Source organism: Artemia sp. Qi Xiang Cuo, chromosome 5 (assembly GCF_049724085.1).
Source record: "Artemia sp. Qi Xiang Cuo chromosome 5, ASM4972408v1, whole genome shotgun sequence".
NCBI lineage: Eukaryota > Metazoa > Arthropoda > Branchiopoda > Anostraca > Artemiidae > Artemia > Artemia sp. Qi Xiang Cuo.
Window position 1 is genome coordinate 30,852,605 of NC_142798.1, and position 18,055 is coordinate 30,870,659.

The window sequence follows — 18,055 nt, forward strand, 5'->3', positions numbered from 1 at the left end:
GAAACTTCAAAAAGGGCTCATTCAATTGGAAATTCAAAGGGATAGCGTCTTTTTAATAGTCGAAAATGATTGGAGGGCAACTATCCCTCCTCTCACACCAATTCCCCAAACACATGCAATCAAAATTTTGAGATAGGTATTTTGTTCAACGTAATTGAAAAGTCCGGAAATTATGCGTAGCAATAGTTGTAGTAGCAGTAGTAGCATTAGTAGTAGTATGCAAATAGCACCTTTTTTTCAACATCGCCTTCAAAAAACGATGAAATTTTTAACTTCATACCATTAATCGGCCCAGAAGCATTGCTGATACGTCCTCTTGGCAATTTATATGGGCATAATGTGTTTCGATTTATTTCAATACAGTTACAATATTGCCCAAAATTTTCGTCTTAATACCCTTAGGTTAATTAGTTGTAGTAGTAACACCAGTAGATATAATATAGGAGTAGGAGTACAGTTAATAGTAGTAATAGTACAGGAGCTGTAGGAGTAGAAGCAATAGTATTATGATGCAAATAGTACTATGCATTAGTACTATGAGGCAAATTTGTCTTTTGGTTAGTTCAACATCCCCCACAACAAGCGTTGTAAGTTTTAATTTCCCACATGAAACTGGTTCTAAGATATTGCTGATATGCACTTTTGCCAACCTGTATATGGATGTTAGGTTGTCATCCTTACAACAGAAATATTATCTGAAAAATTCACCTTCATACCTTCATAGGTTGTGGATTTTGAGTTAGTCAGAAGACACTTTGTGTATTCATTTAATGCTGCTTCTACGGTTACTGTAGCTAATGATACTAACGGCATTAAGGTGAAACTTTTAGGGAACGTTTAGGCAGAGTTTCAATTAAACGAAAAATCGATATGCATGCAGGTATTAAAAGGGCATATAAGCACTATAGGGCATATAAGGACATACGCAGTGATCCTTTATCATAGCTAGTAATATCATTGATATTTTAAATGAGCTAATTTGATTGAAAATTTAAAGTTCTAGTGCCCTCTTAAGAGTCAAAAGTAATTAGAGGGCAATCAGCCATTCTCTTTTGCTCATAATTCCCCAGACACTTCCAATCAAATTTTTAAGACAGCCATTTTGTTCAGCATAGCTGAATGGTCTAGTAGCTATATCTCTACGGTTATTGGGTAGCTCAACCCCCAACAGTTATGTAATTTGCCCATTATGCTTAAAAACCAAATTTTGATTTGAAATTAAATCAAAACGCACTGTTTGTATGCTGGTTGCGAATAAAACATTCTAGCAGTAAACGAAAAACGACTGAGGGTATTAAATTCGAACTATCAGGGTTACTTCTATTACTACTTCTGATCTTAAAATTTTACTAAATCAAAAGATTGTAATTGTATCCAGGTTTCTTTCAGTAAATTTGTACTTTACTGAAAGAAAAAATGAATGTGCATTGTCAGTTTAATATACATATGCTGATATTTATTCCTTAAAATCTTAGTTAATTTTTGATTTTTTAAAGTTATAAAAGTGAAAAGATTTAAAAGAATTTTTTTCAGTAAAACAAAAGTTGTGTTCTTGCTCTTAGATAACATAGGGGCTGTGAGCCCTACTCATGTTAGTTTCTGCTGGTTTTGAGTTTGACTCTGTTATTTATTTAAATTTTTGTTCGTTTTTGGGTTTCATTTATTTATTGATACTGATTTGTGGAAGTCGTATACTTGGTAGCTTATTTGATTCTATTTTTGTTCATTTTTGCTTTAATGGAGTTCTTTACTTTTTTTTTGAAAAACTTATTTTGTGAAAAAGTTTTTTTTTTAATTAATAAATATTACAGACTTAGTACAAGTGTGTTCCTCAGAAAGAAGAGAAGCTAGGGATACATTCTCCAATTGCTTTAGCACTCACCTCTATCTCCCGACCGACGTAACTATTTACTGCTTTATATAAGTTAACGAGGCCTCAGGTGAAACAACTCATTTTAATGAAGCTTAAGAATAATCGCATATATGTTTAGGGGCGCATGATGTATGCCCCACCGCAAGGCAAAATGGCCCTTGCAGCTTGGAGGCTATAAAAATAGCTGTTCGATAGTTCTTGATTGACTGGCTATCTCTAGTTGTTTGTTGATAGCACATTCACTCTTTTCAGACCAAAATTGTTGTTCTGTATAACAAATGGCAGAAACAACCCTGTTGTTGTTGCATAATCTCTCGTAACAAGGAGCTAGAAATTCCAATATATGTTACATTGGGCACTCATCTGAAATTTTACGACCACTGATTTCATATGATCACTCCAGGGGAACAAACAGCAGCAGCAAAAAATTAGACAAAATCTGGGACGATTACAAAAATACCTGCTTAAGGGTTCTCAGATACACTGAATTTGAAGAAGTACCGTAATTTTCAACAATATGATCTACCTTTTCGTGGAGTTCCTCTTTTTAAGAGGACTCCTATTTTTAAGCAAAAAATGTTTTAAGTAATCAGCAAGGGAGTAATCTGGAACTATTTTTTTTTAATGTGATTAAAAATGTTTTATTCAATTATTTAGCAAATAATTTCCAAAAAATCAACTTTACTTAGCAATAAGGTTCATATTCCCAGTATTTAGGCATAATCAGACAACAGAAATGTCTTTTTTGCCACCCTTAGAAAAATTCAATACACTGTTCAAGATTTGTTTCCTGAAAATGAAATTTTTTGGTGAATATTTTGCAATATCATTGGGACTGTTGCCATCTCAACCTCTTTTTCTTTACAATAAAATCTAACTATTAATTAACTGGAAGCATTTTAGACTGTAAAAACTATAGCCAGTTATGTTAATAAGAAGTGTTTTATTTTGAAATTGCCATCGAAACACTTAAATTGAAAACTTTACTGTTAAAGCAAATACAAATAAATAAACCATTCCATTATCAAGGCATTGCAAAAAAAAATAAATTAATGTCTCTATATTATTGCTGTTTTTATTAAAACATTCATCCTTGAAGCAATGATAGAAAAAAAATTCAAAATTTAGCATAAAGTGTCAGTAGATAAGCAAGTAATAGCCCCTCTTGTTTACAGGATAATCTTTGGTCCTTTAAGTTTCGATGTCACTATTAGCTTTCACTTCATTAAACTTGATTTTGTAGTTTAATTTTTCTTTGTTTTTAATGGTGTACTGATGGCATTTCAGGGAGTTTGCCTTCAGAACCATATCTTTTGCATATTTCTTTCTGTCTTGTTGGATTATCATAGCCATTTTGGCTTTCAATCTCACTTGACGTTTTGGGACAATGGGACTCCAAGGCAACATGGCAAGGAAAGAGCTTCGTTACCAAAAAAACCCAAACTCATAAAAAGGGGACTAGAGCTCATACTTCTGCTTGATAGAGCCCTGGTCCAATATCCTATAACCAATTATTTGATAGCCTTTGAGATTGTGGTTTTAGGATGATACAGAAAAGAGATGAAGTCTGTCATTCAGGCAGGGTTACATCTACTATCAATGTCCAATACAAAAAGTTTTCAATAACAGTCATGCTTCTTCTAAAATTGTAAATTAATCTTAGACCTAGAATTTGTGTATCTTGTTTATTTGCGTTAATTAGTCTTAGGTCTAGAATTTATGTATCCTGTTTATTTGCGTAATAAAAGGGAAGATCCATAGAATCCAAGAAAATGTTTGTATAAATGTCTAGCCAATCGAAACAAGTCATAACATTCGTCCTTTTCTGGAGAACTCATTGATGAATTTTTTATCCAAAATCACTGAATATCATTTACTTGATTTTGGTTGTTTTCCCTGAAAAGACATTTGGAAAACCTGATATACCCTTGATCTAAACATCTCTAAGATCATCAGTCCAACAGTATACACCAAATATCTGTCTTCAAAAATGTATCTATGAATCTTTCTATACAAAGCAAGAAATTTTTCATACCTTGGGACCCTTGCCCTGGGGTCTATATAGGTGGTGTTACCTTGGAGACATATTTTCTTTTTACATTTTGACCTTTCTGGCTGATTTGCTACCCCGAAATGTTAATACAATGACATGTTTGCCTGCAATGGGTTCCAAGGATAAAAAGAAGCATGGGAGTTGGCAAATTTGGCCTCTGATTGCTTTCTGCTCTTAAAAAGGGTGATAGAACTACCAATTTCCCTTGGAACAGGAACTCTTCCCCATCCCATAAATTCCAAGACCACTGGTTTGATACATCTGAAATTGGTCTGATGCAGTTTTGAAACAAATAGATAAATAAAGTAAAAATAAATATGTGCCCAGAACATACAAAATGTAGAATTTTGCACGTTTGTACTTAGGGCATTCAAAATTCTGTGTCCAGTTCATGGGCATCCAGAATTTAGTGGTTCAACTTTTGTCAGGATTGGATCCCTTTTGGATTGTGTTCCCTTCCCCCATCTTCTAAGATTATGCACCTTAATTACTGTTAATAACTGTCTATGGGTACCTTTAACCTTAATAACTTTTACTTGTTTGAAATAAGTATAAAATAGAGACTTGTTTGATACATATGATGCTTTCTAACTTGCTTTTTTAGACTTTTGTTTACTATTGGCAGGGGTCATTCTTTACTTACTGTTCCTTGCTAAGAACTGTTTGACTAAATTAGAAAAATAACAAAAGAATCCTTACTCTGCAAAAAAGAGGCAGCATGCTATAAAGTTTGCCATTTCGTTCTTCATCACTTATAGTTTGACAGCAATTGGCAAAGTCCCCAAATAGTTTCCTTAAGTGCATAAGACTTAACGCAGCATGTTGAGACTGAGAACTAGCAAGCTTGAGGTCTTCATCATTCAAATCACTAGGACTTGAATTCATAAACTGTCCTCCCTGACCAGATGTCCCACTAAGAAGCCTTCTCATTGCATTCATGTTCTAGACATGATTAAAAATGTAATAGACCTGAAAAAACAAATTTGAAAAATAAATTGAGATTTATGTTAGGAGTGTATCATAAAAGATTTCTATCTCTTTGAATACTCATTATTTTAGGAACAAGCAGGCAGTAAAAGTATATCCTTTCTAAATTATAGGTAACCTGTCTGGCTTAAAGTAATGTATACAGCAATTAAATGTCTCCCCTTTCAACTATAAATTATAAAAGATAGGTCAGAACACTAGGAAGGGAGGGTGTAAATAAGCAAAATGCATCTAAAGGCCATAATTTTTAGTTTTTCTAAGGAAATTCTACTTACTCCATCCCACTACCCCTACCTGTCCTTTTTTCAAAGACATACAGATATATTTATGAGTTGGAGTAGGTGACCTATCCAACAAATACAATACACTTTGTTCCATGAATCTAGCTGAGTTTAGTAGTCAATGATAATTTCACATAAGGAAAAATTATTACTGAAATGCAAGGTATTTGCATTCAAAATCAATTCCTTGCAGCATGTAAGTTTGGAGCACATAAAGCTCTAATAAATGTATAAAATAGGTTCTACCTTTCCAATTGAAAAAAAGGTATGAAAAAGGTTCTACCTGATTATGGATAGGAGTGCTGTTGAACACAGCTTCGGAAAACTTAAATTTTATCAACAATAAAACCAAGTAGATCATTTAAGCCACTTAGATATTTGAACAGTTATGCTAGTTCACAAATCTTCTAACAATAAAGCTTCTAGATTCAAAAAGCCTGCAATATTTTTCCACATGTGGACCTCTCTAAGTAAAAAGTAATATCAACAAATAATTTTTGGGTTTCACTTATTATAAGGGATACATATGTCTCTTAATCCATCCCATCACTGATGGAGCACTAGCACTATCTGTATAGACTCTAGAAAATTATTTCCAAGTTAAATTCATTATGCACTCTATTATAGCACCAAAAATATGTTTGACCTCTTGTAGTTATGAACACCGCTTTGCAGCATAAAACCAATGAATTATTTTAACACAATAAAAAAAAGAAATAGCAAGCAAATAACTAATGTCTCTAATATCAGCTGAGTCTTCAACAGTTAGAGCAAAATTAAGATCCTTAACTTTGTCCTGGACATTCAATATTTCCATGAAAATTTTAAATTTTCTAACCACCCAGCATAATTAAAGAGAGGGATTCTGTCCAATTCTCCTCTAGCCTCTTTGCTAAACATGCATCTCACCATTGTTTTACAAGCTGGAAGAATGACAATTTGGGAAAGTGTATGAGATTTAAATATGATGCTATTACTGCTGCTTCTTCATGTGATGCTAATTTACTTACTTAATTTTAATTGCAGCAGACACAAGCTTCATCACCTGGTGCTTAGAAATTGAAAAAAAAACTTTTTTTAGCCACATAGATTCATCTTTGGTCATTGAGGTGATAATCTGCAACTATGGCAAGTCACATCTTCTTCCATGTTGGCAAAAGCCACACAGGCCTCCAGGTCGTTCTTACCCAGGGGCTCCACATTGTTTTTGATAATGGTTAGTAAGATTTTGTGTCAGCTGCAGATAGGGCAGTGGTCAAAATGTTCATCAACTGTTGGCACACACACCAAAAAAGTGAACCAGCATTTCTTTATGATGTCTACTATATTCCTTTCTTCAATGCATTGCTTTCCAATCTCTTTATTTGAGGCCTTACCAATAAGTTGGACACCCAAGGTTCTGTGTAGGCATCCATGGTCAAAGATTCTCAAATTCTCCAGCATCAATGGCTTTTATGATCCAAGTTTGTCTTCCATATGATAGTGCTGACCTCACCATTCCTACATAAATTTGGATTTTGATGCAGGATCTGGTGTTTATGCCACAGTAATTTACTCAAACTAAGGATGCTGTTCTAAGTGAATCCTCAATTTAAAGCTGCCATGTATGTCAATTGATCAGTCCAGATGCCTGAAGCTCTGTTCTCTTATGATTTTTACTGAATTAAAGGGAATTCTCAGGATTCTAGCTGTACTGAAGTGGTTTGTCATGTCTTTAGTTTTGACTGTGCTAATCTTGAGATCAAGGACTCTAATCTTACTTAGAGTCCTCTAAGTAAGATTAGAGTCTAATCTAAGATTAGAATCTAATCTTAGATTAGAGTCTAATTAAACTCTAATCTGGTAGTTTCTTTGGTATGCTATAACATTAACTCTAATGTTTTGGACTTAAACCTTGTATCTTTCTGCATAGATTACTGTTCTTTAGCCCATCATTGTTTTAAGATCTTACAACTCACTGATAATAGCAAAAAGTGTAAAGAATGCCATTTTTCTGTCAAACAGGACAATGATGAGAGAACTTTGATGATATGTTTATCATTATTTTTAAACCACCAATCAGAGCAGAGTGATGAAAGACATTTGCATAAAAAAAGCATAAGAAGTAAGATTAGAGTCTTAAGATTTCCCTCAAAATTGTTCTCTGATGAAAGATGTAAGATTTAGCAAAATGATGAGCAAAAGAATGGCCTTATTAGTTCATTCATATGATTTCAGATCTTTCTCTCATGTTAGCTTCTGAGTTCTAAAAGGACTAGGCTAGTTTAATAGTTTAAAAAAGCTTTGAGTTCAGTAAACATTACATTGTTTTAACATATCACAGCTCCTAATTAAGATAGAGACATAAAATTTCTTTCAAATTATAGCTTCTAAAGTATAAAGAACACAAAAAAGATAACACTTTTAAACCATGGCTACATCTTAGGTCTGTTCATTAATGAAAACCAGGATTTCCTCTGATTTTTATTTTGTTAATACACAACTATTAATATCTTTCTTGTTGCATGAATTCTCTTCTTTATTGCAGCCCTAAATTGTAAAGATCAACAAGTGGAAACTTTCCTGTTTATACAATAAACTGGAATCAAACAATCGTACAGCCTAAATGTAGGTTATAGTCAACTAAATGGATAAACATAGCAAAATAGGACAGCCTAATTGGCCTTTCTAAAAATATTCTCCTATAGGTAAGCCAATGGGGAATATTTACTTTTCATATAATTCAGCTAGGAAGAAAGTGAATACATCATATAATGCCTTTTTATGCTCTTGAAAAACATAGTAAATTGCTTGTGGGGAAAATTCCATTTTGATCCCCTTGTCGGGTTCAAAACAGCCCATAGTAGACTAAATGGTAAAATTCTAGTTTAGCTACTTTTTTATCTTGGAAAGGGGTTAGGTTAGGAAAATGAAACTTTCAGTAATGAACCCTGGGCCATAAACATACTCAAGGAATTGCAAAGCTTCCTTGTTAACACTCTTCTGATTTCTAAGTCTTAGAAATTTGTCTTTTTGAAATTTTGACAAATCCATATTTTACCTTAATTTTTAGTTATAAGTTTCTTTTTCTCTGGTTTTACTTCTGAGAATGCGATTCCTGTTATTTGAGCAGAATTTTAAGCCATGCCAATGGGATTTTTTCTAAATTTGGGAAATGTATTTATAGACTTTTGAAACCTCATAAACTGGGATTGAGCAAAGTTGTGAAGCTGAAAACAGTTTTCTTGTACTTAATTTAAGCAGAAGATCTGTTTTGTAAGGTTTCAGTTTCATAACAAAAAGATTCTTAAAGGTCATCAAAGACCTATGCCCTCTAGAGAGAGAAGGAGTGGAGGTAGGTACTTCAGAATACCTTCCTGGGACATAGTTTAGTCTATAGACCCAGCCCTGTAAGTTTCATTTTCCTAACTTAACCCCTTTCCAAGATAGCAAAAGTAGCTAAACTAGAATTTAATTGGCTGAATGAAAGTTTAAATATATTTTTCTAAAAAAAACTGTCTAGTCAGAAAAAATTGCCGATTGTTGCTGATTCAGGAATGGTAATTATTCTCTCCATTAGTCTTAATAGTGAAATGTTAGTCTTTTTTGAAAATTAATTAAAAAAAACTTTTTCCACAAAATAAGTTTTTCAAAGAAAAGTAAAGAACTCCATTCAACAAAAAATGAGCAAAAATAAAATCAAATAATCTACCAAGCTGGAAACAACCACAAATCAGCATCGATAAATAAATGAAACACAAAACAAACATAAATTAAAAAAATAACCGAGTCAAACTCAAAACGAGCAGAAATTAACATAAGTTGGGCGCAAAACCCTATGCCTTCCAAAGGTCAGAACAAAATTTGCACTTTACTGAAAAAAATATAGATGTTTTTACTTTTAGAACTTTAATAAATCAAATAATTTTCACATTTTGATTACTATATATCAGTATATGTATATTAAACTGACAAAGCACATTCATTTGTATTTTTTTTTTCAACTATGTTGAAAAAAAATGGCTATCTAAATATTTTGATTGGATGTGTTTTGGGAAAATGTGGGCGTGAGAGGGGGGGTTAGTTGCCCTCCAATCACTTTCGACTATTACAAAGGGTACTAGTCCATTGGTACTAGTCCAGGGTACTAGTCCAAATCGAATGAGCCCTTTTTCAAGTTTCTACAACAAAGATTTCAATAAAAACCTTATATGCCCCCAGGGCATAACTTATAATCCTTGCCCTGATTGTGGGGGAGTGTCCTCCTCAAAAATATGTTTTCTATCTAGAAATCAACTACCCTGAACAAAATGGCTATCTCAAAATTTTTATTGGATGTGTTTGGGGGAATGATCGGTGTGGGGGGGGGGGGGCTAATTGCCCTCCAATCACTTTCGACTATTAAAAAGGGTGCGAGCCCTTTGAATTTCCAGTCGAATGAGCTTTTATTTAAGTTTCTACAACAACGCATTCTTTAAAAACCTTATCTACCCCCAGGGCATAACTTAAAACCCTTGCCCTGAAGGATGTGGGGGAGTGTCCTCCTCAAAAACATGTTTTCTATCTGGAAAAAAATTATGCTGAACAAAATGGCTACCTCAAAATTTTGATTTGATATGTTTGAGGGGATGAAGGGCGTGGCGGAGGTAGTTGCCCTCCAATCACTTTCGACTATTAAAAAGGGTACTAGCCCTTTGAATTTCCAATCGAATGAGTCTGTTTTGAAGTTTCTATGACGACGCCTTCTATAAAAACCTTATATGCCCCCAGGGCATAACTTAAAACCCTTCCCCTGATGGTTGTGGGGGAGTGTCCTCCTCAAAAACATATTTTCAATCTGGAAATCAACTACGCTGAACAAAATGGCTATCTCAAAATTTTGATTGGATGTGTTTGGGGAATGATGGGCGTGGGGGGGGGGGGGGGGGGCAGTTGCCCTCCAATCACTTTCGACTATTAAAAAGGGTACTAGCCCTTCGAATTTCCAATTGAATAAGCCTGTTTTGAAGTTTCTACGACAACGCCTTCTATAAAAACCTTATATGCCCCCAGGGCATAACTTAAAACCCTTGCCCTGAGGGTTGTGGGGGAGTGTCCTCCTCATAAACATATTTTCTATGTGGAAATCAGCTACGCTGAACAAAATGGCTATCTCAAAATTTTTATTGAATGCGTTTGGGGGAATGATGGGCATGAGGGGGGGGGGGGGTGGCTAGTTGCCCTCCAATCACTTTTGACTATTAAAAAGGGCACTAGTCCTTTGAATTTCCAATCGAATGAGCTTTTTCTGAAGTTTCTACAACAAAACCTTCTTTAATAACCTTATATGACCCCAAAGCATTACTTAAATCCCTTGCCCTGAGGGCTGTGGGGGATTTTCCTCCTCAAAACATATTTTCTATCTGGTAATCAACTAGGCTGAACAAAATGGATGTCTCAAAATTTTGATTGGATGTGTTTGGGGAAATGGTGGGCGTGGTGGGGGGGGGGGCTAGTTGCCCTCCAATCACTTTTGACTATTAAAAAGGGCAAGAGCCCTTTGAATTTCAAATCGAATGAGGCCTTTTTGAAGTTTCTACAACAACACCTTCTATAAAAACCTTATATGCCCCAAAGGTATAACTAAAAACCCTGGCCCTGAGGGTTGTGGGGGAGTTTCCTCCTCAAAACATATTTTCTATCTGGAAATCAACTACACTGAACAAAATGACTACCTCAAAATTTTGATTGGATGTGTTTGGGGGAATGATGGGCATGGGGGGGGGCTTGTTGTCTCCCAGTCACTTTTGACTATTAAAAAGGGTACTAGCCCTTCGAATTTCCAATCGAATGAGCCAGTTTTGAAGTTTCTACAACAACGCCTTCTATAAAAAGCTTATATAATCCCCAGGCATAGCTTAAAACCCTTGCCCTGAGGGTTGTGGGGGAGTGTCCTCCTCAAAAACATATTTTCTATCAGGTATCTCAAAATTTTGATTGGAGGGGTTCTAGGGAATGATGGGCGTGGGGGGGGGGGCTAGTTGCCCTCCAATCACTTTAGACTATTGAAAAGGGCACTAGAACTCTCAATTTCCAATCGAATGAGCCCCTTTTGAAGTTTCTATGACAACCATTTCCATATGAAGTGCCCAGCTCTAAAGAAAAAAAAAATAATAAATAGTACATTGTGCCAACATTGTTTTTATATGCCCTCATGGCATAACTTAAAACCCTTGGCCCAAGGGTTGTGGGGGCGTGTCCTCCTCAAAAACAAATTTTCTATCTGGCAATCAACTATGCTGAACAAAACAGATATCTCAAAATTTTGATTGGATGTGTTAGGGGGAAATGATGGGCGTGGGGGGGGGGGGGGCTAGTTGCCCTCCAATCACTTTCGGCAATTAAAAAGGGAACTAGCCCTTTGTATTTTCATTCGAATGAGCCTTTTTTGAAGTTTCTATGACAACACCTTCTATAAAAACCTTATCTGCCCCCAGGGGCATAACTTAAAACCCTTGCCCTGAGGGTAGTGTCCTCCTCAAAAACATATTTTCTATTTGGAAATCAACTATGCTGAACAAAATGGCTATCTCAAAATTTTTATTGGATATGTGTGGGGGAATAACAGGCGTGGGGGGGGGGCCTAGTTGCCCTCCAATCACTTTCGACTATTAAAAAGGGTACTAGCCCTTCAAATTTCGAATTGAATGGGCCTGTTTTGAAGTTTCTACAACAACGCCTGTTATAAAAACTTTATATGCCCCCAGGGCATAACTTAAAACCCTTGCCCTGAGGGGTGTGGGGGAGTGTCCTCCTCAAAAACATATTTTCTATCTGGAAATCAACTATGCTGAACAAAATGGCTATCTTGAAATTTGTATTGGATGTGTTTGGGGAAATGATAGGTGTGGGGGAGTAGTTGCCCTCCAATCACTTTTGACTATTAAAAAGGGCCTAAAACTCTCAATTTCCAATGGAATGAACCCCTTTTTAAGTCTCTACAACAACCCCTTCCATATGAAGTGCCCTTCTCTAAAGTAAAAAAAAAATATATGGTACATTGTGCCAACATTGTTCTTATATGCCCCCAGGGCATAACTTAAAACCCTTGCCCTGAGGGTTGTAGGGTAGTATCCTTCTCAAAAACAAATTTTCTATCTGGAAATCAACAATGCTGAAAAAAAAGGATATCTCAAAAATTTTGATTGGATGTGATTGGGAGAATGATGGGCGTGGGGGGAGGGGGGCTAGTTGCCCTCCAATCACTTTTGACTATTAAAAAGGGTACTAGCCACCCCAATTTCCAATCGAATGAGCCCTTTTCAAAGTTTCTACAAGAACTTCAATACAAAGTGCCTGTCAAAGAAAGAAGAAAAAAACACATTGTGGCCACACTGTGCTTTACTTAGGCAGTGCTATCGTGCTGCCTATGATAGATTTGTAGGAATTTTTAAAGAGCCTGAATTCCCTAGAAAAAGGCTTCACAGCCAAGTAAAAAGTACAGCATTGCCATCCAGTTGTTGAAAACCCCGTACAGGAAACCTAAAGCCCCCTCCCCCAATGAACAACAATGAAAAAAATGTTTTTCACACAAGTAGCACTTTTTGGATGTTAAACATACAATTGGCAGTCTAAGCTTCATTGGCTGATTACTAATTCAATCTTCAGTTTATTTTTAGTTGAATTTCTAAATTCAACTTTTTGTTTTGTTTCTGGAATTTAATCAGGTTCTTTACAAAAACTAAGGCAGGCTAAACACCATCTTTAATTAAGAAATAAATGAAATGCTACCTCTGCATCCAGTGTGCCTATTCCAATGGGTTTTGGCATTTTTTGGAGCTCAATAGCCAATTACACTTATAAAATTGTGTTCAAAATAATTCACTGAAATATACTGCTATTATTTATATGCTTATTGTGCTTCAAGGATCAATAAGCTTCTTTTTCCTGCTCTTCTTGTTTGGATTGTTATGGGGATGCTTTCACATTATATCATGACTGTAACCAAATTCTTGGTCCTGCAAAGGGTTGCTGGATCTGAGCTCAAACTTCAAGTCACAAAGTTCATCCTTTAAAAGATAAGTAACTCTTGGAATATTTTTAATTAATATTAGGGCCCTGTAAAGGTGCTGTGGGTTTGATCAAGTTTGGTAATATAGGACTCAGTGTGCAAACTCAGTTACAGCAAGGTACTGCAAGGGTTGGAATTTGATTCCAGTGATGATCCAAAAACAAATCCAAAAACAAGAAGATAACTATTAGCTGCCCTGCAGTGGCATAGTTGATTGATCTAAACTTGATAAGATGGGACCTAGAGTTCAAACTCAGCTACAAAAACACACTACAGGCTCGAAATTTGACTCTGGCAATGAGATTTTGCAAAAGCATCTCTATTCTTATCCAAACAAGAAGAAAAAGAAGTACAATCTTCATTGTTTCAAACTTTCTATGGGTTTGAAAGATTTTCGGATTTTATGTTACAAATTTATTTGATTTTCAAACCAAGTTCAATATTACATTTATTCAATAAGGTACTGCAACAAATTGTAACAAGTTTTTTTTATCAACAGATAAATATTTAAGCTATCAATAAGCCCTGTTTGAATTTGCAATATAAAGTCAACACATTGTCAATATAGATGACTTGTTAGCACAGTGGAAACAAATTTGTTAGCAAACAAAAATTGTGTACAAACAAATTGCAGAATAATTAGTAAGAAATCTAAAACCATAAACTTAAGAATAAAGTGGTGAATTAGCTTGAAAATTTCAAGAATTGTTTAAAGGCCAAGGCAAGGGCAAAAATAGATGCTAAAAAAAATACATGTGAGAAATATAAGCAGTAATGAACTCTTCATCAATATATAAGCATAGGAACTAGTCTTCCTGTATTGCAGCATTATCCTGTTTTGAATATTGTACCTGAAACTGTTCAACAATTTTTTCTAATAATAATTCAATTTGCTAAAAAAATTTATTTAGGCCTAGTAAAGAATTGGTTTTGATTGCTAGAAAAACAATTGTTAGTCAACAGTTTTTAATTGACTGCAGCTTTGGATTTATAATGTTCCATAAAGGCTAGCCATTTATATAAAATGCAAATAAATCTTTTGTGGCTAAAGTCTTATATTCTATTTGTGCCTCCTAATTTGATCACTCTACATCAGCTTTCAAGTACCATGGCATTTATAACATCTTTTGAACTGTTTTGAGTACAACATCAAACATTTTTGTCATATATGTATCTGTTCATAAGAACCAATTATATTTTTATCTTAATTACATTTAATTTGTTAGGAAATCAGATCAAGCTCAATTTTTTATACAAATTTCTAGAAAAAAATCCAAAGAAAAAAGGAATAATTAAACCTAAAAGGAGCAGAAATATAGTCACATAAGATTAAGTTGAACTTAAATTGAACAGAAACTACCACAAATATATGCAGTATTACAACTCCCTAAACTTTTTGGGTCTTAAATCAGTGATGATAGTGATGAAGTATTGGCCCAGAGGCTAAATTTTTAATAATATAAAATCACTGCTTTTTGGTGTGACCAAGTGTTCTATTTATATATAAAGTTATACCAAAGTGTTTAGAAAAGTCTTATCTATTATAAGAAATTGACTGGAAAACAAAATATTTATCCATTGCCCAGATATAGGGTACTTCATTTGCCATAGTGTCCTGCTATCTATTAAACTAGATTTCCTGAAGTTATTCTAACTGGATAGGTAGTGCTGTGGACAGCTCATTTTCTTCAACATATGACAGGACATAATCATAATCGATGACAGGACATAATCATCATTGTTTACACAAACAATTAGCAACAAAAATATCAACAATTAGCCTATACTTAATAGCCTACCAAATTGAGTAAATATCAAATTGGCAGAGTAAATCTCTGCTATTGAGTGTGATATTTGTGAGAAGTGGATCTGTGGTGAACGTCTGGACCTGTCCTCTGAGAATATAAACTATTAACTAAGATGATGCAATCCCTTACATGTTCCTGGCCATGTCCAGCCTACAAAGTTAACCCTCCCCCTCCCCCCTCTCGTGAGCAAGCTATGATAAATAAGTTAGCATCAGTTATGGACAATTCCTTGAAAAATTTCAGGGAAGATCTTAAGCAGGAGTTTGCCACCACTAGTCAGTTGACACAAACACTTTCCCAACTGAGAACTGACATTATTTAATATTTTCGTCAATGATCCTTCTTCTGAATTACTACAACTGAATTATGAATCTGAATATTTTCATCAACTGAATTACTACTGATCCTTCCATTATCAGTAGTAATTCAACCCTTTATGCAGATGACCTGAAGCTTCTTGTACTAGCTTTGTCCTGTGAAGATGATGCCCTGCTACAAAATAATCTTCATCTGCTGGGTCACTGGGCTGAGGCCTGGGTTCTTGAATTCAATGTTGCCAAGTGCCATATCATTCACTTTGGCAAACAGAATCCATGCTGCTATTATTTCTTCTTAGGCCACCCACTCGCCTCTGTTAATAATAAGCAAGATCTTGGTGTCACTATTGACAATGAATTAAAATTCAGCACACATACTAAGAGCTCTGCTGCTGGGGCTAGTTCAACCTTGGGTTTGATTAAGAGTACCATCTCCACTTGTTCTTCTAAAGTCATCAGTCTTCTTTTTAAGGGACTTGTGCATCCTAAGCTTGAAGTTGGAATGTCACTTGCCTCTCCATATTTTAAAAAAGATATAAAAGTTCTTGAAGATGTCTAGAGACATGCCACTAAAGTGATATCTAGCATGCAAGAGCTTTCCTATCCTGTAAGACTATCAAAGTTGAATCTCCCTACACTTGTATGCAGGAGAAATAGAGGGGATGCCATTTAAGCCTTTAAGTTAATGAGGGCTAACATTCTCCCAGCATTATTCCCTACTGTTAGCACCAATTCTAGAACTAGAGGTCATCAACTGAAACTTTTCAAGCAGTCTACAACATCTAGAGTCTGTACTCAATTCTTCTCAACATGTATTGTCAACAATTAGAACAAATTATCTAATGAAACTGTTATTGCTGAATCTGTTGATGTTTTAAACAAAGGCTAGATGCTGAGTGGTCCTCTAAAGAGTGTAAATTCAATTGGGATGCTATCAAAGATGGAGCAGCACCTATTCACCAGTGATTCTTGCATAAAATTAATCATCATTCCAGAGCTCTACAAGGAGAAATCCTTAGATTGCTCCTAGCTGCAATTTAAGGTAAATTATATTAACATAGTTTTTAAAATGTATTTCACAAAAAAAAATCAAAGGAAAAAAAGCAATAATTAAATCTAAAATTAGTAGAAATAGCCTATGTAAATCATATAAGCCACAACAGGAATAATTTGAACTTAAAACAAAAAGAAATTAACAGAATTAAAGACAGGGTAGAATTCTACTTTATCTACTTTTGGCTAACTTGGAAAGGGATTAGGTTAGGAAAATGAAACTTTCAGGGATGGGTCAACAGGCTAAAGTATGTCCTGAGAAGGTATTTTGAAGTACCTAACTCCACTCCTTCTCCCTCTTGAAGGTCCTGACATTTGCCTGCATGACAGGTCTATACCTAGGCCTATTGAAATTTTGACAAAACAACATTTTACCTTAATTTTCAGTTATCAGTTTCTTTTTCTCTGGCTTTAGTTCTGAAAATGTAATTCCTGTTATTTAAGAAGAATTTTAAGCAATATCAATATTTCTTTTTGAAATTTACAAAATGTATTTGTATATCTTTAAAACCCTAGGCCTATAAATTGGGATGTAGCAAAGTTGTGAAGCTGAAAACAACTTTCTTGTACTTCATTTAAGCAGAAGATCTATTTTGCAAGGTTTCACTTTTATAACACCCATAGTTTTAAAGGTCATCAAATGTCAGGACCCTCTAGAGAGAGCAGGAGTTGAGGCAGGTACTTCAAAATACCTTCCTGAAACATACTTTAGACTGTAGACCCATCCCTGAAAGTTTCATTTTCCTAACCTAACCACTTTCCAAGATAGCCAAAAATAGCTAAAGTAGAATTTTACCAAAGGTGGCATTACTGCCCTTTAAACTCTTTAAAGCCTAAACTTTTAATTGTGTTAGGCCTACAAAGAAAACAAATTGTATTTCAACCATGGTGAATTGTAGGAATTTTTAAAGAGCCTGAAGCCCCTAGAAAAAGGCTTCACACTAAAGCAAAAAGTACACCATTGGCATCACAATTACTGAAAACCCTATAGGCCTACAGGAAAGCTAAAGCCCCCTCCCCTAACAAACAACAAGAAAATAAAGTTTTTCACATGAGTAGTAATTTTTGGATGTTAAACATACAATTGAAAATCTAGGCTTTTTTGGCTGATTAGTAATTCGGTCTTCAGTTTATCTTTAGTTGAATTTCAAAATTCAACTGTTTTGGTTCTGGAATTTAATCAGGTTCTTTTCAAAGATTACGGCAGGCATAAACACCATTTCGGTATTTTTGGCGTTCAATAGCCGATTTCACATATGTAGATTTCGGTATTTTTTGGCGTTCAATAGCCGATTACACTTCTAAAATTGTCTTCAAAATAATTTACTGAAACATACTGCAATTAAATATATGCTTATCGTGCTTCAAGGATCAATAAGCTTCTTTTTCCTCCTCTTCTCGTTTGTATTGTCACAGGGACGCTTTCGCATTATATCATGACCGTAACCAGATTCTTGGTCCTGCAGAGGTTTGCTGGATCTGAGTTCGAACTTCAGGTAATAAATTTTATACTTTGAAAGATAAGTAACTCTTGCAGTATTCTTAATTAATATTAGGGTCCTGTAATGGTGCAGAAGGCTTGAACACAGTTTGGTAATACATGACTCAGTGTTCAAACTCAGCTACAGCAAGACACTGCAATGGTCGGAATTTG

General features: G+C 34.9%; 1 protein-coding gene across 1 annotated transcript in view; it reads right to left on the reverse strand.

Annotated features, from left to right (window-relative positions):
* The window catches only part of bchs (WD repeat and FYVE domain containing 3 bchs), a 196,171-nt gene extending 178,597 nt beyond the window's left edge, over positions 1-17,574 (reverse strand). Inside the window, exons 1-2 of the mRNA XM_089089485.1 lie at positions 17,484-17,574; positions 4,626-4,895 (exon numbers count right to left, since the gene is read on the reverse strand). Coding sequence (XP_088945611.1) covers positions 4,626-4,865 — 240 coding nt within the window. The 5' untranslated portion in view covers positions 4,866-4,895; positions 17,484-17,574. The remainder of the gene's footprint in view (positions 1-4,625; positions 4,896-17,483) is intronic.
* Positions 17,575-18,055: the final 481 nt, after the last annotated feature.